The following is a 27,788-nucleotide window of genomic DNA, read 5'->3' as shown; positions in this document are numbered from 1 at the left end:
GCGTGTCTGCCTGAGTTTATTATTGGAAAGCAAAGACTGAACAAAGACTCAGACAATAAATATCTGAAGAGAGGAAGCCAAGCTTAGGAGGCCAGGAAGCTCAGAGGGTCTGGGGGAGGCAGAGCTGTGGAGGGCAGTGAAGGGTGGCTGTGTCCACCCAGTTCACCCACTCCCCAGATGCCTGGGGGAGCGCCGGGCCCGGCGGGAGGTGTCGGTGGGCAACTCGCAGATGGTGTCCTGGCACTGGCAGCTCTCGATGTGCGTGTAGGTGTGTGCCAGCGAGCCACCATTGGGGCAGTTCAGGACCACCTCACGCTGGCTGGTTTTCTCTTCTCTGCAGCAGGAGCACCCGTGGTCCAGGGACTGGGCCCTGGCCGAGTACCTGCGGGGAGGGCGGAGTGAGGGGCGACCTCCCAGGGCCAGCGCTGGCCTCTCGCCTCTATGGGGTCCCCACCATCCCCTCCAGGCACACTCCCAGCCTGGAACTCACATGGCAAATGTCCCGCAGGACCCGGAGCAATGATTCATGAGGACGGTCTTGGTGCAGCCGGCGTACGAAACCTCCGTGATGACAGGGACGGTGGAGCAGGGCACTCTGGTCTCATTGCGAGGGATGCCTGGGGAGAGGGGGCAGCGGCTCGGGGCAGGGCCTCCACATCTTTGAGGGGAGAGGGAGGCTCTCCCTCGCTACGTCCCTTCCCCAGGCTCGGCCTCAGCCCCCAGCCCTCACTGCCCACCTGGAGGCCATTGTCCATCCTCCAGCCACCCCAGGCAGGGCTGAGGGCACCAGCCCTTGTGCCCCAACCCTGCCCACCCCCCAGGCTATGCCCTGTACTCACAGGTCTTGCAGCATCCATTGGGCATGAGTGTGATGGAGCCCTGGAGGGAAAGGAGAATGAGCCCGGGACCCCCGGACATTCCTGGGGATGACAGCACCTTCCTCCCATGCCATGGGCGGGAGTAGCTGCTGCAGAAAGCCCCAGGCAAAGCCTCCTGTGGCAGCTCAGACCAGGCCCGAGGCCACTGTCACAGCACTAGGGCCCCAGACCCTCAGAACACCAGGCGACCCCACTCCCGGCCGAGCACCCACAGCCAGGCCCCAGGTGGCCCACTCACCGGGACACAAATGCTGGCGTCAAAGTTGGGGCAGGTGATGTTGGAGATGGACGAGATGAGCTGGTTGTGGATCTTCACGCAGCTGAAGAATGTGCAGTTGTTCTTGGGGTCGCTCTTGAAGTCCCCAGGCTGTGGGGCAGGGAGCTCTGGTGAGGGAGGGCAGCAGGCCCAGCCCCAGCCCAGCCAGGAAGACACCCTGGAGACACGTGGCTGGGGAGGCTTCCTGGCAAGGCCCAGGGCCACAGGACAAGCGACACGGGTGGGACCCCACATCAGTCACCAGTCTGGAGCCCACACAACCCTCAAAGATCTGTCTGTGTTGTAACTCTAAATCTATGAACGCGACCTGCCTTGGAAAAGGGATCTTTGAAGGTGTCATTAAATGAAACATCCTAAGATGAGATCATCCTGCTGGGGGGGGCCCTAAATCCTTACAAGGGAGAGGAGAGACAGACACAGGGAAGGAAACCTCATGGCCACAGCCAAGGGCACCTGGAGGAACCAGAGGCTGGGAAAGGTCCTTGCCTAGAGGCTCTGAGGAAGCACAGCCCTGAGGCCCTTTGCTCTGGGATTTCTGGGCCCCAGAACCAGGAGAATCCCTTTCTGCCCTGAAGACGCCTGCTCATTTGTCATGGCAGCCCTAGGACGCCCATCACAGCTGCGTCCAGGACTGGGAGGACTCAGCTGGGGGATCCTGGGTGGCCTGTGCCTTGCCCTGGGCTCAAGCAACCCCAGCCATGCCAGGGCCAGCAGCACACACCTTCAGGATGACGTGCTGGTTGTCAGGCTGCTTGAGGATACAGTGCGTCTGTTCACACTTCTTGCAGCATTCCCCGGGGGCCTCCACGAGTTCAAAGCCCTGCGCACACAGACACGCCACTGCAGCTGAACTCCCAGGCTGTACCCCACACCGCACAAAGCCTGCAGGACTGCCGACAACCCCCACCTGGAGGAGGCCCCAAGCTGGGCAGGTGTCAGGACGGAGAGGTGGGGACAGGGAGAGGTTGGCATTGAAAGGAGGAAAGAAAGTGTCACGACAGACATGGGTCCGGGTACTTGTCTGGGAGGAGGGAAAAGGGCAGGCTGAGGTGGGGAACCAGGGCTGGGGCGGCCGCTTACTGGGCTGCAGGAGGTGCTGCAGGGCACATGGGTGCAGGTGATGGTGTTAAGCAGGGTGCTGTTGTCCACTTTGTCCGTGCACACGCAGTCCTGGCACTTGGAGGAATAAACTGGAGAACCGGGCTTCGGGCATAGGGAGAGACGTGAGGCAGGGGCTTCTCCAGCACCCCAGCCAGCCCAAGAGCCTGCCAGGACCCCCACACTGCAGCCAACCTCCTCCCCTCCTCCCCTCCTCCCCCCTCACCCAGCCCAGGGCTCACCTGGTACTCAGCATTCTCGTGAACGCACACCCCCTTGGACTCTTGGGAGAAAGAACGGAGAATGCCGTACGTTGGAGACTGCCCCGGGATGGCCACCTGGCCAGACCCCCACTCCCAGTGCACACCCAGTGGGCGCTCAAGGCTGGGGTGGGTGCATCAACCAAGCATGCAGCCATCTGTGTCCCCAGAATCTGAGGCCCCCAGGAGAAAGCCCATCCCCCACAGCCACCCCACCCCGGGCGGCAGCCTCCCCCCTGCCCGCCCACCAGCCCCCCACCCCGGGCGGCAGCCTCCCCCTGCCCCGCCCACCAGCCCTGCTTACCACACCAGTAGAAGGGGCAGCACCTGCCAGGCACCATCTTGCTCTTCGCTTCAAATCCCAGCGGGCACTCGGGGGGCTTCTCTTTGCACAGGCTGGTGTTGCACTCTGAAGACAGGGTGGGCATGCGGCCATGAGGGTGGCTCCTCACAGGCAAAGCCCCCGGGGCCACTGCACAGGGTCAGGCCCCCAGCACCACCAAGGGTCCCCTCCCCACCCAGGTCAGGCCCTGCAGCAGGGATGCCTGGACTGTGCCCAGCGGCCCCCTCCCAAGCCCTCTCAAGGGGCACATCGGAGGCCCCCAAGCCAGCTGTTTCCCCACTTGCCACAGAGGGGACAGCAGGCAGCCCGGCCTACGGGGATGTGTGCACCTCCGAGAGGTGGTGCGGGCCCCAGGGGATGGCCTTACTGCAGACAGTAATGTTGCAGCAGGTGTCGGCAGGGTTGACCTCCGTGGCGAGGTAGGTGCCGTCTTCCACACAGTGGGTAACAGGCTTCTGGCTGCACCTCTTGGTCTGGCAGACGATGCCACTTCCACCCTCCAGGCAGACACAGTTCTTGCAGTCGAACTCAAAGTGCTCCCCAAACTGCAGGGAAAGAGGGGTGAGTAGAAAGGACAGGAGATGCCAGGCAGGCCCCGCCGCACCACAGCCCTGGAGCTGCAGCTGTGGTCAGTGGGGAGAAACAGCTGCCCTGAACAGAGTGCTGAGGGATCCTGGGGGAAAACCGCATCCCTCCTCACGTCAACCTGAGCACACCAGGCAGGTTCTGGGATAGGACAGTCGCTGCTCATTCACTGATACCACAAGACCATGACCTGCTCACCAGCATCTGCCAGCAGGGGCTTGGCACGTGGTAGATGCTCCACTCAGGCCTCTCAGGTTTGTGCAGAATTTAGCTAAGGAATCAGCCACATGGATGCTACCACAGGTAGGAGGCACAGGCAGCACAGAAGTGGCCAAGATGTTGTGTCAGAGCTTCTAGACAGAGTATCATATGACCAATGGGTGGTAAATGGAGGGAGGGAGAATGGATGGATAAATAGGTGGATGGTGGGTGGATAGATGGGTGGGCAGATGGTAGATGGATGGTGGATGGATGGATGGATGGATGGATGGATGGATGGATGGATGGATGGATGGTGGATGGATGGGTGGATGGATGGATGGATGGATGGCCAGGTGGGTGGAAGGATGAAAGGACAGATAGATGAATGGAGGGACAGAAGGATGGTTGGGTGGGTGGCTGACTGGCTGGGTGGGTAGATGGATGGATGGATGGATGGGTGGGTGGATGTGTAGGTAGATGAGTGGGTGGGTGGGTGCACAGATGAGTGGGTGATGACTAGGTAGGTGGAAGGATGGATGGAGGGGTAGGTGAGTGGGTAGATGGGTACATAGGCGGATGAGTGGGTGGTTGGAAGGATGGGTGGGTGAGTGGGTGATGTCCCTGCCAACTCAGCCATCCAGAACTTAGATCACCTCATTCCTCAATCTTTGAGGCTTTACGTTTTCATGTCCATCCCTCACTCCCCAGAATTTAGAATTTGTCGGAGAATCCCCCAGCACCAAGGTGGGGCCTACCTCTCTGGGCACATTGTCAGGTCCCACGCAGCCTAGGAAGAGGGAAGAAACAAGTTGTGTTAGCAGAGTCCTTGTGCAGCAGGGAGCAGGGGTGGGGGGTGGTCAGCCTCCTGGTCTCAGCCTCTGTGGACACCCAGGAGGCAGCGGGAGGGAGGCAGCAGGGGACAGTGTGAGTGGGTGGCCTACCGCAGGTCTTCACGCAGACATCAAAGCCAGGGGCGTAGTTCATGGTGCCCTCAGGACAGAAGCAACCTTCCACCAGGACTGTGTTGTTCTGCTGGGAGGAGCTGGGGGCGGGAGGGCATCGTCAGACAGGTGGGGTGGGGCTGGGGAGCTGGCAGGCGGGACTGCTATGCCCAGATGATGCCACCCTCCGCACTGCAGAGGGCAAGCCCACAAGGTGGACCCTCAAGCAACATACCTGGATTTGCACGTGGGCTCTTCTGCAGGGCCACAGGCCTGGTACTCCCTGTGAGACGGGCACTCCATCACTGCAGGACAGGAGCAGGGGTCAGAGGGCTGCCTCATGTCAGGCGGAGGAGCCTGGACCCCCTTGAGTGACAGCTGCCTAGTGCCCCCCACACAGAGGAGGGTGGCCAGCTGCCTGGGGCATCAGCCTCCGCCCTCACGGTTGTCCCGAGCCAGGTGGTGGGCACCCAGTTGCGTTTAGTGACACTGGCAGAACCCCCAGCACCTCAGTTCCTCCAGCTCAGCCTTCCCCACCCCATAGCCCAGCCCTGGTCTCACACCCACCATCTCTGCATCCCTGGCCACAGCCCACCTGGGTCTAGCTTCAGGCTGGGCACAGCACCCGGCAGAGCCTAGAGACCACGTCTGGCCTGCAGGTCCCCAGCTCCAGGGCAGGGGCAGATGGACACTTACAGCAGGCCCCATGTGTGTGGTTCCGCCAGTCGAGGCAGACGCCCTGCTGGGCGCAGAGGGCTGCGTAGGCCTGCAGACTGGCGCACTCCAGGCTCGAGCCCGGCACGAAGCAGCTGTCGAACACGCAGGCGTCGTAGTAGTGCTGTGGGGGCACCAGCGCGTGGCACTGGGCAAACAGGCTGCGCAGGGAGAGGCACAGGTCACACTCAGGTGGCAGCTGCCTCTCCCCCACTCCCTACCCCAGCATCTCTGCCCGGACTGTCCTCCTGGAGTCCGGCACCCACCAGAGAGGCGTCTGTGGCCGACAGAGGGTCAAGGGACAGGCCAGCCGGGGGACGGGTCAGGGACAGACCAAGGGATGGGCGAGCAAGGTGGCTCTGCAGCCTGGCTCCCAGATAGAAGCCACGTCTACGTGGTCATCAGCTTCAGGACCCCCTCCAACAACCCTGACAGACGGACACCCCAGCCTGTACTTGGCCCCTATACTTCCAGGGACGGGGTGCTGAACCCCATGGCTGCCAGCATTAGAAGCACCCGCCTCTGTCAAAGCCCAAATCTGCCTCCCCAATATCAGCCCTGAGCTCTGTCCTGGGTTGACTGGTCTAGTCTGAGTCTCACACTCGGCCAGCCCTGACCTTCCCAGGAGCCAGGAGAGATTATGGAGTTCAATAAAGGCACAGGCATGCCAGACATGGCAGCTTAGCCCTGTGGAACCCAACGACCCGGGTCCTGGACACCACGGCGACCTAGCTCCTGGCCCTGGTTCTGTGGCCTCCTGCCTTCCCAGCCCCAGTGCCAGGCCCCATGCACTGCTTCCTTCCTCTTTGCAAGAGCTGGGGGCTGGGGCACAGAGGCCCTCAGCTTGTTGGTGTCACGGCCGCAGGCAGGCCCAGGCAGGGTCACCTGTCCTTGATGAGCTGGCAGAGGGGAGATGGGGTGCAGCCCTTGTGTGGGGTCGTTTTGTTGCCCCCGGGCACAGTGACGGCCGGGCGCTTGGTCGTGGAGCTGCTGTGGGGGCAGTGTGGCTTGGAGGGGTCGTTCACCATCCACTGGTCGGCTGCAGCCTCACAGTTGGAGACGATCTCCCCACTAGGCAGAATGCAGTCGTCAGAGGTGGTGTTGGTGCAGGTGCCTGTATCAGTGAGAGAGGCCATGTTGCAGACATGGCAAGCCCTGCCCTTCTCCAGCCCAGATGCCCAGGACCGGCCAGCCGGGGTCAAGGGCAGAGACCAGGCCCCTTCCTGTTGGCTCCTCACAGGGACTGAACCCAGGTGATGGTCACAGCACCCCCAAGCAGAGAGGCAAGAGGCCCACAGCAGGCCCGTGGGTGTTTACACACAGCCTCAGCCTCAGCCTGGTCCAGCCGCCCGCCCTGGGGCAGGACAGGGGGGTAATGGGAGCCGTGGGGGCCTTGGGGGGCCTCGGGAGCCATGGGGGCCACGGAACTCACCGCACTGGCCCTTGGTGTTGTTGCCGAACCGGTGGTAGGGTAGCCTGACGGAGAAGGACAGGCCATTGTAGGAGACGAGGACGCCTAGCTCAGGGATGTCCACCACGTAGTTGATGCCAGACTTGGACACCTCCAGCCCGTACTTCTTGTAGGGCACTGCCACCGCCTGCCTGTTCACCTGCACCTGCGGCCGACACACCGCGGAGCTGCCTCAGTCCTCTCCTTGGGAGAGCTCTAGGGCTGCCCCACCCCGCCTGTTCTCCGACCTACACATGCAGGGAGAGGGCCCTGCCTACCCCCCTTTTCTGCCCCCTTTCTTGCTCCTACTCCGCTGCTCCTAACCAGACCCCGGTTCCATGGGTGAGCCAGTGAAGGAGCTCTCCTGGGAGCACCTGGGGACTGTGGAATCCCGCACAGGCTCCCAGGGCCTCCTGAGCCTCAGAACCAATAATTCCTTTGCAACTAGGGGCATCTCAGTCAAGGGTGTGCAGAGCCCTGTCCCTGACTCTGTCCTCAGGAGGCAGCTTCTGCTGTAGAGACTGTGCCCAGTGTGGCATGCGTGCCAGGGCTTGAGGGGCCCAGGATGCACCTGGAGGGCAGAGCTGATGGGTCCTGGAGCCAGGCGCCCACCCCATCCCACCTTCCAGCCTGGCTCTGGGAGAGGCTGTGCCTGGGCACCCCCGCAGCCCAGTCCTCTGGTCCCTGGGGAACCGGGGTTCATTGGGGCCCATGTCAGCGCCCACCTCCATGCCAGCCTCCTGCAGCCACGCTGTGCCTACCTGAACCTCCATAGGCATCATGTGCACGGTCTTGATCAGCACCTCCTGGGTCTCATGGCGCACGATGAGGGTGCGGGGGCAGGACACCTTGTCGTTGGGGTCACAGTGGTAGTTATCGATGTAAACTCCGAAGTTGTCCACGGACGGGCTGATCTCCTCCACCAGCACGTAGGTGCAGTTGCCCTGGTAGCTGTAGTACAGTCCGTCGAAGGTGACATAGTGCGGGTCCCCCCAGCCCGTGCAGTAGCCTACAAGGGAGCCAGAGTGAGCCGTGCCGCCTGTGCCCCTCAGCCGGGGTCGGGTGCAAGAGCTGGGCCGGGGCGCAGTCGGGAAGAGCCAGCAGGAAGCTGGGGCCTGAAAACCCCGCTCCTGTGCGTGGGCTCGGGGACGTCTGAGCTGCACTGGCCCTGGTGCACCCACAGCAGCCCATTCTGCAGGATGGACCAGGGTTCAAACCTCAACTCGGCCCCCTCTCGCCTCAGAAGCACCCTTGTCCCAGGGAGGGGCCCTAACTCCACCAGGCAAGCCCTCCACCTGCCCAGACCCTCCCCGCCAATGAGGCAAAAGCAGGGCTGAGGAGACCCTCAGAAGTCACGCAGCCTCAGTGAACACCGCAGTGGGGTCTGTGCCCAAGGAGCCTCAACCCTTCTGCCCTGCCGCCCCCACCCACGGAGAGGGCAGGAGATGCGGGGAGGGCCTGGGGACCCCGGACTCACAGTCGCACTCCCAATGCCAGCAGCAGCCGTCAGGGTCGCTGACGCGCACGGGGGTGAGGCCGTTGGAGCAGGTGGGCATGGGCGGCGGCTCACACTCCACCTTCACGATCTCCACCGTGTTGTTGTACTTGCACGTGGCCATGAAGCAGTCGCACAGCCACCAAGTCTCGTTCTCCTGGGGGCAGGAGGCAAGGGGTGGTCAGTGGGACCGGCACAGGACGGGGTGGTCTGTGCTCGGGAGGGGCGGGTGCCGAACCAGGAGGCTGGAGGCCGAGGTGGCTTCCAAGGACCTCACTGCAGCCAGCCACCTTGCCAGGCATGGCGGGGCACGGCGGGGCACCGTGAAAAGGTGGAGGGCTTGGCAGACCCCGCACCCAAGGGGCTGCAGGAGGCCTCAGCCCTCAGACCACCAGCAGGAAGTGGTGCCTGGGGCCTTGGGTGCCCGGACATGCTGCGCTCAGTGCCATGAGGACAAAGCCACCCTCAGCCCACTGACCTGTCTGGGAGGATCAAAGTCTGGGCATGCGGGGGGCTTGGTGGTGCTGGGCGTTGGCTTGGAGGGCGTGGGCGATGGCTTGGAAGACGTGGGCGTCGACTTGGAGGGCGTGGGCGTTGGGGAGGGTGTGGATGGGCAGGACCAGTTATAGAACTCCAAGGTACAGCTCAGTGAGCAGTTCACGAAATAGCAGGTGTCCCCGTGTGTGCCGTTGTACACCACCTCACCTGCGAAGGGAGACAGACCCATGATCACACCGCCCAGAGGCAGGGCTAGCCGCTGGACCGCACAGAGGTCTCCACAGAGGCCACCCGAGGGAAGCTATGCCCTGGACACAGCCACCCTCGACAGCTGCCGCCTCCTGAGACGCTCCCACAGTGATCTCAGCCCTGGCGCCTGAGCACCGGTACATGCTGGGGCCAAAACCAGCCTCGGCCGCCCGAGCCCAGAATGTGAACAGCCTGAGTACCTGGTGCGTAGAAGGTATTGTTCAGGACACAGCATTCAATCAGGGTGGAGACGCGCGGCGTCACGCCTGTGATCGTGATGGTGCTGAGTGTGGAGATTGGGGTTGGCGTGGGGGTCCAGGCGCTGGTGGTGGTCGTCTGCACAGTGCTGGGGGTGGTGGGTGCAGATGACCCAGTCATGGTACTGTGAGTGGGGGTGCCTGTGAGAGCAGGAGACACCAGTGAGGGCTGAGACATTGCGCATCTCAGACACTGCAGGGTCCCAACCGCCACTCCCCAGCTGCAAGGGAGCCAGACAGCCGACCGGGTCGCAGAACTGGAGGACCAGGGCCTCGCGCCCAACTCCCAGGTTCTGAGTCACCAGGCAGGGTGGAGCGACAGGGCCAGCATCACCACAGCCGAGTGTCACGAGAGCCCGTAGATGACCTGGTGCTCCGGCAGCAACACAGCTTGCTGGCCAAGCTGACTGCCAGCAAGAGTTGTCCAGAAGGCAATGGCTGTGGCACACCGTCTGCCGGAAAGGGGCCCCGAGGAGGGGGTACAGCCAGAAGCAGGAGGACCTGCGGGCACCTCACTGGCAGCCTCTCTCTGCCCCCCAGCCTTGGTGGGCTCCCACAGCACCACATCACACAGCAGTGGGTCCCTGAAGAAGACTGTCCTATGGGCGAGTGGGGTGGCCTTTGACTCCACTGCCCAGCACTGGCTGGTGTCAGTGACTCCTAAGAAGGCCGTCATATGGGCAAGCAGCGGGGTGGCCTTTGGCTTCACTGCCCATCACTGGACAGTGTCAGCAGCTCCTGCCCACACAGTAACCATGCTTGGTGGGCAGAGAGGTGCCCAGAACCTGCCTTGAGCCTTCCTGGGACAGTTCCGCCTGGCTGAAGGGGAGGAGGAAGCATCCCAGCTGGAGGAACTGAGCGGCTCTGCTTACCTGGAGGGGCCGAGGTGGTGCTGGGCGGTGGAGACGGCGTGTGGCCTCCCGTCGTGGTGGCTGTAGGTGACGTGGGTGTGGAGGGTGGGGCCGTGCTGGTCATCTCAATGGTAGGTGGTGCAGTACTCAAAAGGGTGGTTGACTCCGTGGGAGGGGAAGAGGTGGACCGAGATATCTGAGGGGTTGAGGACTCAGGTGGGGGTTTGGATGTGGTTGACTCAGAAATGGGTGCTGTGCTTGTGGGGCTGGGGATCTCCGTGCTTGTAGTCGTAGGTGTTGGGGTTGACGTCATCGTAGTGGTGATGGTGATGGGTGTCGGGGTTGGGGTCTGTGTGCTGGTGGGTGTTGGGGTTGGGGTCACTGTTGTGGTGGTGGTGATGGGTATCGGGGTTGGGGTCTGAGTGCTGGTAGATGTTGGGGTTGGGGTCACTGTAGTGGTGGTGGCGATGGGTGACGGGGTTGGGGTCTGTGTGCCAGTGGGTGTTGGGGTTGATGGCACCGAAGTGGTACTGGTGATGGGTGTCGGGGTGGGGGTCTGTGTGCTCGTGGGTGTTGTGGTTGGAGTCACTGTCGTGGTGGTGGTGGTGACGGGTGTCGGGGTTGGGGTCTGTGTGCTGGTGGGTGTTGGTGTTGGGGTCACCGTGGTAGTGGTGGTGATGGATGTCGGGGTTGGGGTCTGTGTGCCGGTGGGTGTTGGGGTTGGTGTCGCTGTCGTGGTGGTGGTGGTGATGGGTGTCGGGGTTGGGGTCTGTGTGCTGGTGGGTGTTGTGGTTGGGGTCACCGTGGTGGTGGTGGCAATCGGTGTCGGGGTTGGCGTCTCTGTGCTAGTGGGCGTTGGGGTTGATGTCACTGAAGTGGTGGTGGGGATGGTTGTCGGGGTTGGGGTCACTGTAGTGGTGGTGGTAATGGGTGTTGTGGTCAGAGTCTCTGTGGTGGTGGGTGTCAGAGTTGGAGTCTCTGTGGTGGTGATGGTTGTGGTGGGTGTTGAGGTTGGAGTCTCTGTGGTGGTGGTTGTCATGGTCGTGGGTTGGGTGACACACTTACAGCACTGAACGTTGATCTCATAGTTGAGGCAGAAGGCCATAGGAATGACCCCACCTGGCTTTTGGTCTTCATTTTTGCATACTAGCCCCTCATGGACGTCACACACCACTGTTTGTCCAAGCTGTCCAATGGGAACATCAGGATGCATGGTGGCTCTGCAAGAGATGTTAGCTGCCCATCCTGGTCCACAGATGCCTTCAATCGATTCTGTATCTCCACCTGGTTTGTTAAAGTCAGGTTTTCCAGAATCCAGCCAGCCAGTCCAATTGCAGACAGGCACGCATGGGGTAGTAGGGGTTGTCGTTGAGAATGGTGAAAATGCAGAAGGAGTTATTGATGGAGAGAGAGGAGTAGTTGTTGGAGGGATGGGAGTGGTGGTTGTTGGAGGGCTGGGAGTGGTAGTTGGTGAAGAGGTGGTTGTGGTTATTGGAGGGCTGGGAGTGGTGGTTGGTGGAGGGCTGGGAGTGGTAGTTGGTGAAGAGGTGGTTGTGGTTATTGGAGGGCTGGGAGTGGTGGTTGGTGGAGGGGTGGTTGTGGTGGTTGTTGGAGGGCTGGGAGTGGTGGTTGTGGTGGTTGTTGTGGGGCTGGGAGTGGTGGTTGGTGGAGGGCTGGGAGTGGTGGTTGTGGTGGTTGTTGTGGGGCTGGGAGTGGTGGTTGGTGGAGGGGTGGTTGTGGTGGTTGTTGAGGGGCTGTGAGTGGTGGTTGGTGGAGCGGTGGTGGTACAAGCCATGGGCAGGCAACAATTGACACGTATCATGTAGTCGTAACACAGTCCAAATGGTCCATTTCCAAACTGGTCTTCATTCTTGCAAATGAACCCAACAGAGACATCGCACTGCACCTTCTGGCCTAGCTCCTCCAAGCTGAGGTGAGGATCCTTGACCGACCTGCACTCGATGTCCTCAGGGGCCCTGCAGACCCCATCAAATGTCTCTTGGTCGCCGCCGTCGCTGCCACTGCTGGGATGGTCCTCGTTGATCCAGTCAGACCAGAAGCAGCACAGCTCTAGGGAAGCAAAACCCAGCTCTTGTCACTCGCACCTGGGGAGAGGCACCTCCACGAGGCCACCAGGATTCAGAGAACCCTGGGGCCTCCCTGACCGTGCCCCAGATGCAATCTCTTTTTTCCCTGTCATTGCCAGAAAACCAGAGTGCAGGGTCAGAGAGCTCAGGGCTGGACACCACTTCCATCCTCATTTTGCAAGTGAAAACCTAAGCCCAAAGAGACAGGGCCACCCAGCGTATGAAGGACCCTTTCCTCAGCTATTTTCAATACTTTTTTCAAAGAATCAATAATAAGAGAGCTGCCTATTCCAATAAAGAAGTGTGCCGGAAGGGGCTTTGTCTCCACTCTTAACCAGCAATATTGTCACCGACAGCCAATCAGGTCTCACTTTAGGCCCTGGCCTCAGCAAACCATGAATGAAGTCACCAAAATACACCTATCTTTGGTCCGTAAGCAGAGGAGTCTTGCCCTGCCAGCCTCACATCTGGGCCCTGAAGGAAGCATCCTGCAGGTGATGTTATGAGACTTCACTCCTCCCACCCTCCTTGTCATCGTGAATATCATCACCGTCACTTACCCGGAGTTGTTGATAAAACTGCAATAAAGCAGGAAGAAAAGAGGATATCATTATATAGTTCAAGATCTTTTAAAATCTTGTCTTATTTTTTTAAAGTTTATTTTTTCTGTGGCTATCATACCCCTGGTGGCTTGTTCGGTGGTAGCTAGGATTTCAACCAGAACAAACGCAGGCGAACGTAAGAAAATTTCTCTAACCCTTAGGGATACTTTCCTGCTGGTTTTCAGAAATCTCCCCAGATGATCCTCCACTCTGGTCTGGGCTTGGGCATGTGGTCAGTATGCTACCATCTGAATGCACCAGGGCAGGGGAGCCAGGCACGCCCCCTCACACCTCAGTGCAGAGGAATGTCACCGTCACCTCACTCTGCAGCTGGTGTGCAGAGGTCAGAGCCTGGCTGCAGCGGGCCAGGGCCTGCCCCTGAAAGAGCCCCGTGTGCTGGATGCTGGATGCAGGGGAAGGTGAGAGCCTGAGGAAGCACGGGGGGAACCGGGGGCCTTACCTGTGCTGGGGGTCGGGGTGGTGGTGGTGGTGGTGGTGGTGGTGGTGGTGAAGGTGGTGGGGCTGGTGGGGAGGGTGACGGTGGTGAAGGTGGTCAGAGTGGACGGGAGTGGTGTAGTGGAACAGATGTTGAAGTACTTTTCCACCGTCCCATTGGGGCCACAGAACTCCCAGTAGCAGAAGACGCCATCCTGGGTCCGGTTGACAATCTCTCCTGGAGGTGAGGGTGAGGCCAAGAATCACCTCATTGGGAGCAAGGTAGGGGGAAGGCCAGGTGTGCCTGAGCCCCCACAAGCAGCCAACAAATGCTCCAGTGAGACTGCACCTGTCCCGGAGCCCCTCTCTTTGAATAAAGGGAATCTCGCCAGAACGCAGAAGCTGGATCGGGGGAGAGGGTGATGGAAATTCCCCACAGGAGACCGGCACCCCAGGAGAAGAAACAAGATGCGTCACGGCAGCCCCCCAGGGCTGATACACATCGGAGGTGGGTCTGAGCTCGGGGGGACCAAAGGGTAGAGCCTAGGAGGGAAGCAGCACCCCCCACCCATCCAAGGCCCCACAGGCTTCCCCAGAATGGGCCCAGCCACCGCAGGGCTGGCAGCAGAGGGCAACTCACCTTCCTTTGGCCTGCAGATGACTTGGGAGGAGTTGCTGCACACGCTGCAAAGCAAGCACATGGCTACAAGTCCCACTCCACTGATGCTGCGCTCACCCTGCTCAGACCCCCAGCTTCCCATGTGGCTAGTACCGAGCCCAAAGCCCCCGGGCACTGCCCCAAAGCCAGCTCTGGAAAAGCCCCCCATTAGGTTCTAACTGTGGGAACAGAGCAGGGATGAGAGGAAGGAAAAAGCCAGACCCAGAGGACGGTATGAGAACAGAAGATCCCCCACCCCAGTGAGGGTCTGGTGCCTCTGTGGCCTGGCTCCTGTGTGCATGCATGACTGTGTGCCTGTGTGTGCCTGTGTGTCTGTGTCCATGCATGTGTGCATGTGTGACTGTGTAACTGAGTGTGTGCCTGGGTGTCTGTATCTTTGCATATGTGCATGTGTGACTGTGTGCATGTGGTGCTTTGTATGACCGTGTGACCATGTGTGCCTGCGTGTCTGCGTCCATGCATGCGTGCATGTGTGACTGTGTAACCGTGAGTGTCTGCCTGGGTATCTGTGTCTAGGCATGTGTGCATGTGTGACTGTGTGTGCCTGTGTGTCACTGTCCATGCATGTGAGCATGTGTGCATGTGTGACTGTGAGTGCATGTGTGTCACTGTCCATGTATGTGAGCATGTGTGCATGTGTGACTGTGAGTGCATATGTGCACTGTGTGCAAGTGTGACTGTGTGTGCCTGCGTGTCTGTGCATGTATGCATGTGTGTACATGTGACTGTGTGCCTGCATGTCTGTGTCCAAGCATGTGTGCATCTGTGACTGTGTGTACATGTGTGCATGGTGTGACTGAGTGTACGTATGTGTGCATGTGTTCATGTATGACTGTGCGTGCTCATGTCTGACTGTGTACCTGGGTATCTGTTTCCAGGCATGTGTACATGTGTGCACTGTGTGCAAGTGTGACTGTGCCTGCGTGTGTCTGTGCATGTGTGCATGTGTGTACATGTGACTGTGTGCCTGCAAGTCTGTGTCCATGCATGTGTGCATGTGTGACTATGTGACTGTGTGCCTGGGTATCTGTATCTAGACATGTACACATGTGTGCACTGTGTGCATGTGTGACTGTGTGTGCCTGTGTGTCAGCGTCCATTCACGTGTGCATGTGTGCATTGTGCATGCGACTGTGTGTGCATGTGGTATGCTGTGTGAATTTGTGTGTATGTGCACCCATGTGGAATGGCTGTGTGTCCTTGTATTGTGTGCACTGTGTGCTCACACGTGTGTGTACTCATGTGCCCATACGTGCAGCTCCCCCAGGTCCCCTGCCACGTGGGCTTAGATACCAAGACTTGCAGATCTCCTCGGGGCGAAGCGACGTTCCAGGTGGGTAGTGGGTGTCCTCGATGTAGCAGCCACACTTGTCTGCAGTGACACACTTCTTCCCATCCTCGTCATAGATGGGCCTGTCCTTGGGGCACCGGGGATAGCAGCCTGGTGGACACAGGGCATGGGGTTGGGACCACCGCAATCCACCACACCCCACCCACCATCCGTACCCCAGCAGGCCCTTCTCCAGAGGATGCCCCTCTGGGAACGCCAGGGATTGGAAAGGCAGGGCCTGGATCTCCCCACCCCACTGGGCTCTGAACAATGCCCGCTGAGGAGCCCTGCCCGGTCTCATCGGGCCCCTGAGCAGCCCTGAGTCCCAAGACCCATGTTCCTCTCCCATGGCGGGATACTCCCTCCCAAACTTCCTACCAGTCCCTCCTTCACGTCACTGGTTCTCAGCTCAGACGCCAGCACCCAGAGGGGCCTCCCCTGACCTGTGCCTGAAATGCTCCCCAACCCGCCTTGCTCTGTACAAACCTCAGCACCTCCCACCCCTGCCACTCCCAGTTTCCATGCCGGCCTGCTTCCCTCCTGACCCTGCAGCAAGGGGAGCCTGGCCACCCTGAGGTGTGGGTGCCCTGAGGGTCAGGCCTCCCTCCGGGTGTCCCCATGAGTCTCCAGACAACATCAGCCTTCAGCCCCACACAGCCAGGTCCATCGGCCGTCGCCTCCCCCGAGGGCCACCTGGCTCACCCTCGAGGCCAGTGGGCTGTTGCCTCTCCCGAGGGCCGCCCGGTTCACCCTCCAGGCCCCTCAGCCGTCACCCCTGCTGAGGCCCGCCCCACCCTGCTCACCCTCCAGGTAGGACACGGAGATGTTGGAGTGGATGCCGTTGATGGTCCTGCAGGTCTCAAAGCTCCGGTTCCCACACGGCTCATAGTGCCACTCACACTCATGTGGAGGGTTGTAGTAGTCGCAGAATACGGCTTGGGGGAGACAGGGCCAGGGTCAGACGCAGGAGGGCTCGCTCAGGCGTGGGCTGGGGTGAGGGTGAATCTGGGGTGGGGGGCTGGGGCGCAGATGTATCAAGCTTGCTCTGCCAACCCAGTTCCCATAGGGCCCCAAAGAAGGACACTGGAGAAGTCGGGGAAAGGTGGGTGATGCACGCCCGTCACCTGGATGGGCAAGGAGTGCCGCCCCGGCCCGCAATACAGCACCTCCAATCCCCCTCCTGGCCCTGGGTCCAGTTCGGGCGGGCTCTTACGGCACAGGTCTGGCGTCCTCCAGAACACGCAGGCCCCCTCTTTGGTACACTCCTGGGCATAGGAGGCCACGGCAGAGCAGAAGCACTCGCAGTCCCCACCCGTGTCACAGGAGCACGAGTCGTGCACGCAGGCCTCGTAGAAGGGCTTGGGGTCCACCTGGGGAGAACACCCTGGTCTGTCCTGGGCCCGTGCTGCCTTCATGGGGCCAGGACTTCCCCGGTGCCCTGGACTCAGGACCCAGAGGCCAGCCCTGCTCCTGGGATAGGGCACGTCACCCAGCACCAGCCAGCCAGGGCCCCAGCAGGGCCAACCTTGGGGAGAGGGTCCAGAGACGCCTGTCCCGCCGTGGCTGTGAAGACCCATCACCCAGCCCCTCTGCATCCTCAGCTGTAACATGGCCATCCTAGAACCCGTCCTCCCCAGCTGCCTGTAGCTGGGGATGTGCGGGCATGGGGGGCACATGTCCTTTCTCCCTCCAGGTGAATATCTGAGCCTGGGGAGGCAGAGGGAGGCTGGGGGTCCAGCCCAGGGTCTCAGAGGGGAGGCTGATTATATGGTCACGTGACCAAAGGATGCAACGGCCAGAGCCAAAGCTGGAGGACAAGTGCTGTGTGATGACGCAGCAGGGCGACTCCTGAAGGTGTGGAGGAGCGTGTGGAGAAGCCCCCAGCCCCAAGAGCACCCAAGACCTCACCCTGCTGTGGCCACGCCCTGATCATTAGCATGCTCTGCGGCACCCTAACCACGTCCACAGTCAGCCCATAGCCCCGCAATGCCTAGTCGGCCCCACCCACAGCTGCAACCCACCTACAGCCCTGCTCTGCCTAGTTAGCCCCGCCCAAGGCCCCGCCCATAGTCACCGCCCACCTACAGCCCTGCTCTGCCTAGTTGCCCCGCCCATGGCCCCGCCCACATCCACCGCCCACCTACAGCCCTGCTCTGCCTAGTTAGCCCCGCCCAAGGCCCCGCCCACAGCCACCGCCCACCTGCAGCCCTGCTCTGCCTAGTTGCCCCGCCCATGGCCCCGCCCACATCCACCGCCCACCTGCAGCCCTGCTCTGCCTAGTTGCCCCGCCGTGGCCTGGCCAGCCCACCTTGCCATGGCAGATGCTGAACACATCGCTTTTGAGGATGCTGCACTGCTTCTCGGCCCAGGAGCGGCGGTGCGGGTTCAGGCTGCAGGGCTCGGGGTTGGTGCTCACGTCCGGGCAGGTGGGGGCCTCCTTCCAGCTGTTCCCGAAGTCCAGCCCGCTGCTCACCACCATGTGGTCCCGTCTGGTGAAGTCGTTGTTGGAGTGGTCATCAAAGTTCCCACACAGGCCACACACGGTGCCCTGCAAGAGACAAGCACCCCGGGGGCTCCGAAAAGGGGCTGGAGGGAGGGCAGGGGCTTGTCCCGCAAACACCAGGGCAGGGGGTAGGGGGCTGGCCAGGAGAGGACAGGAGAGGGCAGGGCAGGCAGGGAGGTAGCCCACCTTGTAGGAGGGAGCCAGCTTGATGAACACGGTGGTCCTCTTGTCCCAGATGACGATGATGCCCGTGCTGGACTCCACCACCAGGTACTGGCCCACCTCCCGCGTGGTGTAGGTCACATGGTGACCCTCGTCGCGCTGAATCACCACACGGTGCTTGTCTTCCAACTTCAGCTCCGTGCTCTGCCCGGAGGAGAGGCCCAGTCACCGGCTGGTCTGAGGGTCCCGCAGGGCTCACACATTCCCGGGGCCAGCAGCACTCACCCCAATGAAGATCTTGATGGCCTTGGAGCAGGTGACGCCCGTCGTGCCACAGGGGACGTTCTCGGTGATGATGCTGAATGAGCCCAGTGAGGAGTTCTGACCACAGTAGTCCTGGGGGCCAGGAGGGCAAGGTCAGCCAGGACAGCTGGGCCCCAGGTGTCCCAGGGCACACCCGCCCCAGTTGGCGGGGCCACAGCCACTGAGCAGACAAACCAGGCCCTGGCCCTGCCCATCCGAGGACCTGATCCAGCTGCAGGCCCGTATCCTGTCCCTGGGGATCACAGTGCCTCAAAGGGCTATGGGATTTGGATCTGGAGAGCCTCGTGGGCAGCGGCCTAGCCCTGGCCCTTACTCAGCTCCCCATACAGGTGCCCTCAGTCCCCATGGCTGGGTGGTCAACCCCACCCGCCCTGTGCACCCAGAGGAGGACCCGGAGGAGGACCCACAGGAGGGAGGACCCAGAGGAGAACCACAGAACTGGGCAGTGCAGAGGGGTTTTACCACCCCCACCCAGCCCTGGCTAGAAGACTGAATCCTCCTGTGGGTGCGGGTGTGGGTCTGGGGCTGAGGAAAGGCTGGCCTTCCCAAGTCTCAGGGTTTCCCAGGGAGCTGAGCACTGGGCTTGGGGCAGGCAGAGGGTCCCTGACCACAAGCAGCCCAGCCAGGCAGTGCCCGTGACCACACCTGAACAGCCACATAGGAGCAGTGTCCGTCAAAGTCGTAGTACTTCCCGTCAAAGGTGATGTAGTGGCCACTCCCATAAATGGAGCAGGTGCCATAGCACAAAGCCTGGGTGCATACCCAGCGTCCTCTCTGGCAGGTGCTGAGGAGGACAGGAGAGGAGCCTGAAGGGACCCAGGACCCGCTCATGGGTGCCTGGAGGAGACCCTGGACACCGTGCAGACAGCTCCCTGTGTCTCCCACACAGAACACCTGCAGGCCCCAAAAGTGGCTCCGAATGTCCCTTCTCCCATGACTTCAAGACCAGCGGCTGACATGAGAGACCACCCTGCCCGTGGGACAGGGGCTGTCACAGGATCTCGCAAGACCCAGGCGGACCCCCCCAGGAGAGGCACCTGCCCCTTGGCCCGCTCTCCAGTGGCCACCCCTGCAGAGCACGTGGGGCCTGGAAGGCAGCCAGGACAGGCCGGGCCAGCTTACCAGGTATTGCAGTCCACCTTGATCTTGGCTCCGGGGGAATATAGGTCCTTGTTATGGACGCAAGGGCATTCCTTCTCCACCACACAGCCGCCCCGGCCGTCGTCCATCAGCCCATCGGGGCACACACAGCCGCTGACACACTCTGTGTGGTACTGGAGATAGCCAGAGAGTGGAGTTCAGGGGTGGACAGGTGAGGCTGCAGCCCTCCCTGAGCTGCCCTCCCTGCAGCCCACCTGTAGCCCATCAGGATTGGATACACAGCCAGGAAAGGCCTGACCATGCCGTCTCTGTCACATCCCAGACCTCCCACCACTCCCCCTAGCCTGGGCTCAGGCCTCCCTCCCCTCAGGCCCGCCACAGGGCAGGGAGACGGTAAGGGCTGCTGGCTGAGGGCCCTACACTGGCCCCTTTACCCCAGTGGTTCACAGGCTGCCACTTCCCTCCCAGGGGCAGGGACAGCATCGACAGGTCCTGCGTCCTCAGGACTCAGCACCCAGACCCTGGCTGGGGGCACAGTACAGGAGCCGGGCTCAGTCAGCCAGGAATCCCTGCCCGCCCACAGCAGCACCCCCAGCACGCACATAGCCGGCGGCCAGCGTCTGGCAGCTGAGGGCTCGGGGCTTCGAGATGGCCAGTGCGGTCAGGTTGCTGCAGTCCACATGGATCTTTGGGGCCGTGCAGCCTGTGGGACGGAGGGGCCGCAGCTCCAGCTGAAACTGGGGGTCTCAGGCAGGCTGGGGAGGGCTGGTCAGGGAGGGTGGCCAGGGCAGGTGGGGAGGGGTGGCCAGGGAGAGGTGGCCGGGGAGAGGTGGCTGGGGCAGGCGGGGAGAGGTGCCTGGGGTAGGCAGGGAGGGGTGGCCGGGGACAGTGGCCAGGGCAGGCGGGGAGAGGTGGCCAGGGAGAGGGGCCGGGGTAGGCGGGGAGGGATGGCTGGGGAGAGTGGCCAGGGCAGGCGGGGAGGGGTGACCGGGGAGAGTGGCCAGGGTAGGCAGGGAGAGGTGGCCGGGGACAGTGGCCAGGGCAGGCGGGGAGGGGTGGCCGGGGCAGTGCCACTTACTCTGGCCAATCAGATGGATCTGCCTACAGTGCAGCCTCCCGTCCCGGCACACACTGTGGAAAAGGCCGGGGATGAGTGGGGCCCATGCAAGACGGCCACAGACAGCCCGCAGCTTCCCCGAGACAGATGTGAGCCTGGTGACTGTCAGCGCCCCCCACCCCAGGCACCCCTCAGTCTTGGGTGTCTCAGCTTCCCCAGGTAGAGTCTCCCAGGTCTCCGTTTGGGGCAGGTTCAGAAGGAGCTCCCCCGCCCCCACGCCACACCTGACACCCGAGCAGGTACCCACCATCGTTCTTCCTGCCTGACGACCACATCCCCTGCCTGCAGGTAGAGGCCGCGGTAGTAGCAAGAGCACTTGGCCAGGGGCACGCAGCGGCCCTTCTCGTCCAGGAAGGTGTGGTCAGGGCAGCCGCAGCCGTCCACAGGCGCAAAGCCCTCAAGACAGTGGCTGTTGGCCTCAGAGAGGGAGCGGCAGGTCTGCTGGCAGGTGGTCAGGTTGTACAGGAAGACCTGCGAGTTGGGGCAGGAGCCCACATCCTTGTCTGCAGAGGACCATGGGGTGGCGTGAGGGGCAGGAGGAGCCAGATGCCCAGCTCCCATCCCCAGGGCGGCCAGGGGACCAGGGAGTGCACACTCTGGGACCCACTTCCACACTCGGCCGCCACAGCTCCAGGCCGGCCCCAGGTTCCAACCCTGCTATGTGACCGCCCCTTGCTGTAGGAGGAGCTGGTTTCCCGCTACCACTGGCCGATGAAGCTGGAGCCTGGTCCGTGGCTGCAGGGGCCGACTCCTCTCCCTGGACCACCCATGCTCAGGGCCCCCAGCCCCGTCCCAGGAGCTCAAAGCCTGGACCCCATCCCCAGGAGGCAGCCCACAGGGACGGCACTCACTGCAGACATGGTCCCGCCAGCCCCACAGCATGACTCCCTTGGCAGCACAGGCGCGCGCGTAGGAGGACAGGGCGGCGCACAGGCAGTCCTCGTTGTTCTGACAGTTGCACGTGTCATATTTGCACCTCTGGGCGACAGAACAAGGTGGGCGGGCAGTGAGGCAGGGAGGCAGAGCATGGCCCGGCGCTCACAGACGCAAGCTCACACACACACACAGCAACCAGTGGGCCCGGCCAGGTGCCCTGAGTCCACCTCACAGGTGGCATGGAGGCCTGGGAGTGCCCTGAGTCCACCTCGATGGCATGGGGGCCTGGGGGTGTGGGTCCCACCCACCTTGTAATACTCAGCGGGGTCCACGACCGAGTGGCACCTGCCAAAGGGGGTCTCTGTCTTCTTCAGGAGGGAGCACCAGTGCTCGGCGTAGTTGGCTGGGGAGTGGGGGATCAGAACTTCAGCGGGGCCTGGGACCCCCATGAGATCCCCTGGGCCCTGCTGCCCGGCTGCCTTGTCCCCAGATATGGTTCCTTCTGTGCACCCATGTCCAGGTCCCTTCCTCCCCCTGAGTCAAATTTCCAGGCAGCTCCAGGCTGGATAGAGACCCGGGCAGGGCACCCACCACCTCCCGTCTCTCACCCCCAAGGACCCAGCATCCCGGATGTGATGGGGCAGGTAGGGACCAGCCCAGGCCCTCTTCCAGGTCACCTGGCAGGCTGCCACCATGGCCGCCATAAACTAGCCACAGCAGGAAGCAGCTGGTGCTGGGCTGCCCCTGGAGGAGAGCCACCTAACTTCTGCCCCTCACCACCCACGTGTCCTGCTGGGAGCCCCATCTGCCCTTCCAGGCCATGGACCGGGTCCCCCAGGCAGGCTGGGTGGGGGCGCCCAAGTTGCTGAGCCTCACCACTCTCGATGTTCAGGGAGCAGGGATCGTCCAGCCAGTCCAGCTTGTCATGGCAGCTTGACTGTGCCTTCCAGGTGTTGGCAAAGCCGGCCCCCGTGGCCTCCACCAGCCCACTGGCCGTCTTGAAGTCATCACCTTCCAGGCCGTTGAAGTTCCCACAGAGGCCTGAGGGGCCAGGACAGGGTTGGGAAGGGTCTGGGGCTAGCAGGCCCCGCTGTGGGCCTTTGTTGGGGCAATCCCAGTGGGGCCACTTACCCTGCACCTGCCCCTGGGAGGCCTGGTCCAGCGTCAGGAAGAGTTGCATGACTGGGGCCAGCTGCACCTGCAGCTGAAGGCCGCTGGCCATGCTCACGAGGATGTGGTAGGAAGACGGGCGGAAGACGGAGAAGCTCGCTGCAGGCAGGGGCACGGTGAGGGACACGGTAAGGGGCACAGCGAGGGGCAGGGCTCCCAGGGCCTGCCTGGCCCAGGTGAGCAGCAGGAGGATGTCACCCTCCCACCGCCCCCTCCAGCAGAGGGCCCAGGAGAGAGCCTGCCGGGTGCTGCAGGGACCCTCCTCCCATGGAACCTTTCCACCCAGCCTCCTGGGTCTGAGACGGCTGGACTGTCCGAATCACTGCAGGCCCAGCGGAGCTTGAAGGGCCTGGGCCCCTCCCTGGGGCACAACTCACCGGTCACGTGGGGCAGGTTCACCTGCAGCTCGTTGAGCAGCACGCTGCCATCAGACTTGAAGACGACCACCTGCGGGAAAGGCCGAGGTTGCTCAGGGCTGAGAAGGGCCCCCGTTGGGGGACCTGGGGCTCCAGAAGGAGGGGGCAGCACTACTCACATTCTTCTTCTTGTCGGCCAGCAGCACCACTGTCTTCAGGCAGGTCTGCTTGTCCGTGGAGCCACAGGGGGCCAGCTCGCCCAGGAGAGCGTAGGAATCGTTGTGGTCACCCTGTGATGGGGCAAGAGGCAGAGCAGCAGCTGAGGGCCGGGACGGGCAGCACCCTGCACCCTAGGACCCGGCAGTGGCTTAGAAAGGAAGGCCCGCTTCTTATCCTCCAGCCAGAGAGCAGCACAGTCACCTACCCCAGGACAGCCCACGGGCACCCTCTGCTTCAGGGACAGCCAGCCCACCCACCCCTGGATGGCCAAGGGCCTGGATGCCAGCCCCAGCTCTGCCCCATACCCCTGACCCTGGGCAGCCTACCTTGGCCAGGACGTAGTAGCAGTCCCCATGGAAGGTGTACGTTTTCCCATCGAAGGTGGTGATGTGGGAGCCGCCTTCCAGGGCGCAGGTGCCAGGGCAGGGCAGGTCTTTGCACACCCAGCGGCCAGCGTTACAGACACTGTTGGGCAGCGGGGCACAGGGTCAGGGCTCAGCTGCCCCAGCCTCTGCTGCACTCAGCCCTGGCCCCAGGACTCACCACTGCTCGCAGCCATTGGTGATCTCCTGGCCCGGTGTGTACAGGTGTCCCTGCAGGCTGCAGTGGCACTGGCTCACGGGAATGCAGCCGCTGCCCCCGATGTCGTCATACACGGTGCCTGGGACAACCAGGGAGGCGACGTCACCCTGCCAGCCAGGCCTCCCACCCGCAGCCACCACTGGTCCCCTGCGCCGACGCCTGTGGTCCCCACCTGGTCCTTGGGTTGGGGTCTGGCCATGGGGGCCCAGCCTCCAGGCCACCTTCCTGCCCCTGACAATCGAGCTCCTCCCGAAGGCCTCCAGGCTCCGGGTCAGGGCCAGGCAGGGGGAGGTCTATCCCCAGGGTGATGACCAGGAAGGTAGCCCCCTTCTCAGCTTCCCTGAAGCCACCCTTTGGGAAGGGCCTCACACCGAGGCCCCTTCTCCCTGGACCTGCCCCTGGTATCGGGTGGAGGGAGAAGCACTTCTGTGCTGCCACTGCCCCCGCCACCTAGCGGAGCCGTCCCCTCGGCGCAGGCGAGAACCCGAGGCCAGAGCTGCAGGCCTCTCGTCCAGCGGGCAGTGCCAGGGCAGGGCCCTCCTCCACACGTACCTTCCGGGCAGAAACAGCCGTCCATGCGGTGCTCCTCGCACAGGCTGCTCACCTCCAGATGTGAGCAGGTGTCCATGCAGGGTGAGCCACTCTCCAGGTACACCAGGTTCCCGGGGCAGGTCTTGGCTGGAACCACAGAGGCCACACGGTGAGGGTGAGGCTGGGGCACAGCAGCCGCTCCACGCCGAAGTGCCCCGAGAAGGGCTCTCAGCCCGCAGTGAGCACCCCCCTGGCTCCCGGTGCCCGGCGCGGACACAACTCCCAACCGGGCTTGGGGAAAGCACCAGCGTGGGGTCCCCTGCCTGCAGGGTGCTGGGGCTTACGGCAGAACGTGGCAGTCCTCCAGTTCCCGGGCCGGCCGCCGGCGTGGGAGCACTGGCGGGAGAACTCGGCCACAGTGCTGCAGATGCAGGTGTCACGGCCCGGGCACCGGCAGCGGTCCTGCTGGCAGGCGCGCAGATACGGCTCCAGCGGCACCAGGTCCTGGCAGTCCGCGAAGGCCTCGGCGGACAGCAGCCTCTCACACTCGGCGCGCTGGGGACAGACGCAGGGTGGGCATGCTGCTCAGAGGCCAGCTCCGCCAGGACCAACACCCCAGAATGAGGGGACTCACGTGCTCGGAGCAGGATGCGAGGGCCACTGTCTCCTGGGGGTCCTCGCACACCACATCGGGCTCATTGATCTTCTGCATGTTCCCGAACTCCAGGGGACTGAAGAACACACCTGGGGACGCACGGTCCTTCAGCTGGGGCACCTGGGGGCCCGTAGCCCACCGTGCCCCCACCAAGACCTCCGGGCCTCACCGTCAGAGAGGAATTCTGAATAGCTCTGTAGGCCGTTGTAGTCCCCGCAGAGGCCACAGGTGTGGTTCCGGAACTTACTGTCCAGCTCCAGCTGTTGGGGGAGGGAGCAGGTGAGCTGACCTCTCGCCCCGCCCACAGCCTCCAGGGCAGCCACCAGGAACCCGCAAGACTCGAGGCTTGTTTGAGCCACAGAAAGGTGGGGCAGGAAGGCTGGGGTCAGCAGCCAGGGAGCGGCCTGGCAGGGCAGGTCCCTGAGAAGCTGGGTGTGTTTGGGGGGAGGGTGAGGCCTGGGGGTTCAGGGCCAGGCCGGCTTCTGCTGCTGCCCCCCAAGTCCAGCACCGACACCCCGCGCTGCCAAGGCCCTGCCCCACCCCTGCCCTCTCGGTGAGGGGTCCGAGCACTGCCCTCCCTGCCCTCCCTTGGGGTCCACCCAGAGGCCTGACCAGCCCCAGGAGCCCGGGAACCCTGAGCACCATGAGGGCGTCCTCCCGGTTCCACAAGAGGGTGAGGCCGGCGCGGGAGTAGACTTTGGTGTAGGCGTCGCTCTTCTCGATGAGCAGCCCGGGGCTGTAGTGTGGGGTGCTGACCCTGGCGGGGGCACGTCAGGGTCACTCTTGGGTCCACCACCCAGGCACCCGCGCCCCAGCTTGTCCTCCCGGGACCCCACCACCCGAAGGGGACTGAAGCTGGGCACCTGGGGTGGTGGAGGTGGCTCTGCCAGGCCCAGCTCCTGCCCTGGGGCCACCAACTTGGCCAGCCTCTGGGGTGGAGGGACATGGGCAGTGGCCAAAAAGCACCTGTCTGTCTCCGCTGGCCAGGCTTCCCCAGCAGAGCCACCTCCTGCCTGCACGCCCTCCTCTCCATTCCCTCCTTGGGGCACAGTCCTGGGCAGGGTCCCCTCTCAGAGGCCCTGAGGGCACCAGGTTGGGAGAGGAGGGAGGGCCAGGCTGCCCAGCCTCCTTCCAGGCCCCCTGCTTGGTGGAACATCACCCCATGGGGTCCCAAACCCCCACCAGACTGCCCCTGAGGCTATCAGGGGCCCTACACCACCTCCTGCCAATGCCCCTTGCTGGGCCAGGTAGAGGCACTCACCCCAGCCTCTGTGCCTCGGTCCTCAAGGGCCTCTACCCACCCACCCGTGCCCACCCCTGAGGGCCTCTACCCACCCGCCCACCCACACCTGAGGGCCTCTACCCATCCACCCGTGCCCACCCCTGAGGGCCTCTACCCACCCGCCTGCCCGTGCCTGTGCTGGAGCCCCTTGCAGGAAACGGAATCCCCAGGCAAAAGAGGGGCAGGTCCTGCAGGTGGGGAACCCGCTAGACAGGAATGCACTTACAGGGCCTCATTGTTCTGGAGACAATAGGGGAACAATAGCTGGGAGTGGAGAAGGGGCTCCCACAGCCCCCCTGCACCAACTTCTGTAACTCTAGCCTGGGGTGGGCGCACACGGCCAATCCAGGCACAGGACCAGAAACAGGCAGCCTCCAGGGGTGCCAAGGCTGTCCCGAGCCTGGTGGGCTCCGAGGGGAGGGGCCGTCAGGGACACAGGCAAAGGGGTAACTGAAACCCCTTGGCTATGGGGGGAATGGTGGGGGCTCATCAGTGTTTGTTGAATGAATTAGTGACCTGAACCCAAACCTCAAGGCTGTTCTCCTGAGCTGTGTGCCAGGGCAGGAGGGGTCTCCTAGGGCTACAAGGAAGACCCCTTTGGGAACCGTCAGCCCCCTTTGCTAGGATGTGGAAGGGGTGCCACCGACCACACTCACATGGCCCCGTTCAGCACAGCCAGGTGGCGGGTGAGGTAGATGGTGTCATCCTTGATGGTCAACAGGATGGACTCGACCCTGGCGGGGGCCTCAGCCTGGCCCGGGCCCCGCTTTAGGTGCACGGCAAATTCCTTGTAGGAGCCTCGGCAATCGGAGGCGAAGTTGTAGTCGCAGAGGCCGGGGAAGCGGAAGATGTCCCCGTCGAAGGTCTTGTAGTGGAAGTCGCCCCAGGTGCTGCAGACGTTGTGGCCATGGTTTCGGGCTCTGCCCTCTGAGGGAACAGCAGTGAATGAGGGGTGAGTGGCCCCGGTGGGGGAAGGCTGCCCAGGCTACCGTCAAGAGGGGGGCCCTGCGGAAGCACCTGGAAGCAGCTTCCAGCCCAGCGCAGGGCCCCTGGCCGGGAAAGCTTCCTATCCGCGGACCCTCTGCTGGTCTTTGGTCACCCCACCACAGTGGTCTCAGGGCTTCTACTCCTGGCCTGGTGAGGAGTGTGGCTGGGTGCCCAGCGGGGTGTAGGAGAGGAGGTTCTGGGCACCCCACTCCCCAGCAAGGGCTGTGCTGCCCCAACTCTTCAATGGTCTCTGCCACCTGAGAATGGGGCTTTCTGGTGGGGTCCTGGCCGCCCCTTCCTCCCCTATGGACAATGACGCAGTTCAGTGGGGCCTGGGCTGCTGTTTCCACCTGGTGCTGGCCCCAAGACCCACACTGTCATCGGGCAGTCAACCCCAGAGGAATGGCAGGGGAACCCCATCCTTCCAGCCCCTTGAAAGTCAGCAGGGCCGGGGACTGCAGGGGACCAACCCAGGCCAGGAGCCTCAGCGGAGCCACCCATGCTGCTAGGATGCACACGGGGACCACCTCCTCCTCCCAGATGCCACTCGCCTGCCCGCCTGGCCCTGCCCCCAGGACACTCTGCCAGGCCCCAGACCCCTGTGTCTGCTCTCTCACCTGTCTGGAGCTCCAAGCCCCCTGCCACAGACAGGGCCAGGCAGACAGCCGCCAGAGGGGCTAGCGGCAGCCCCAT

The 27,788-nt window shown here is 62.8% G+C and overlaps 1 protein-coding gene across 1 annotated transcript; it reads right to left on the bottom strand.

Annotated features, from left to right (window-relative positions):
• MUC2 (mucin 2, oligomeric mucus/gel-forming) lies at positions 1-27,788 on the bottom strand. The gene is made up of 50 exons (XM_025356613.1): positions 27,713-27,788; positions 26,765-27,035; positions 25,469-25,583; positions 24,996-25,086; positions 24,806-24,915; positions 24,516-24,726; positions 24,193-24,318; positions 23,602-23,719; positions 23,385-23,523; positions 23,019-23,129; positions 22,861-22,930; positions 22,445-22,582; positions 22,190-22,354; positions 21,622-21,716; positions 21,289-21,415; positions 20,685-20,940; positions 20,399-20,451; positions 19,923-20,023; positions 19,342-19,493; positions 18,865-19,003; positions 18,181-18,291; positions 17,920-18,099; positions 17,539-17,778; positions 16,444-16,600; positions 16,034-16,165; positions 15,194-15,341; positions 13,862-13,905; positions 13,247-13,459; positions 12,745-12,762; positions 11,501-12,167; positions 10,119-11,095; positions 9,190-9,387; positions 8,721-8,947; positions 8,225-8,399; positions 7,509-7,756; positions 6,730-6,913; positions 6,183-6,411; positions 5,280-5,458; positions 4,819-4,888; positions 4,584-4,684; positions 4,398-4,429; positions 3,224-3,401; positions 2,818-2,922; positions 2,496-2,536; positions 2,236-2,358; positions 1,877-1,975; positions 1,117-1,245; positions 840-879; positions 491-617; positions 1-382 (listed from the first exon to the last, which is right to left on the bottom strand). Exons 1-50 carry the CDS (start codon positions 27,786-27,788, stop codon positions 163-165), a joined length of 8,256 nt encoding a protein of 2,751 aa, XP_025212398.1. The 3' UTR covers positions 1-162.

Source organism: Theropithecus gelada, chromosome 14 (assembly GCF_003255815.1).
Source record: "Theropithecus gelada isolate Dixy chromosome 14, Tgel_1.0, whole genome shotgun sequence".
NCBI lineage: Eukaryota > Metazoa > Chordata > Mammalia > Primates > Cercopithecidae > Theropithecus > Theropithecus gelada.
This window is presented reverse-complemented; position numbering and strand designations above follow the sequence as displayed.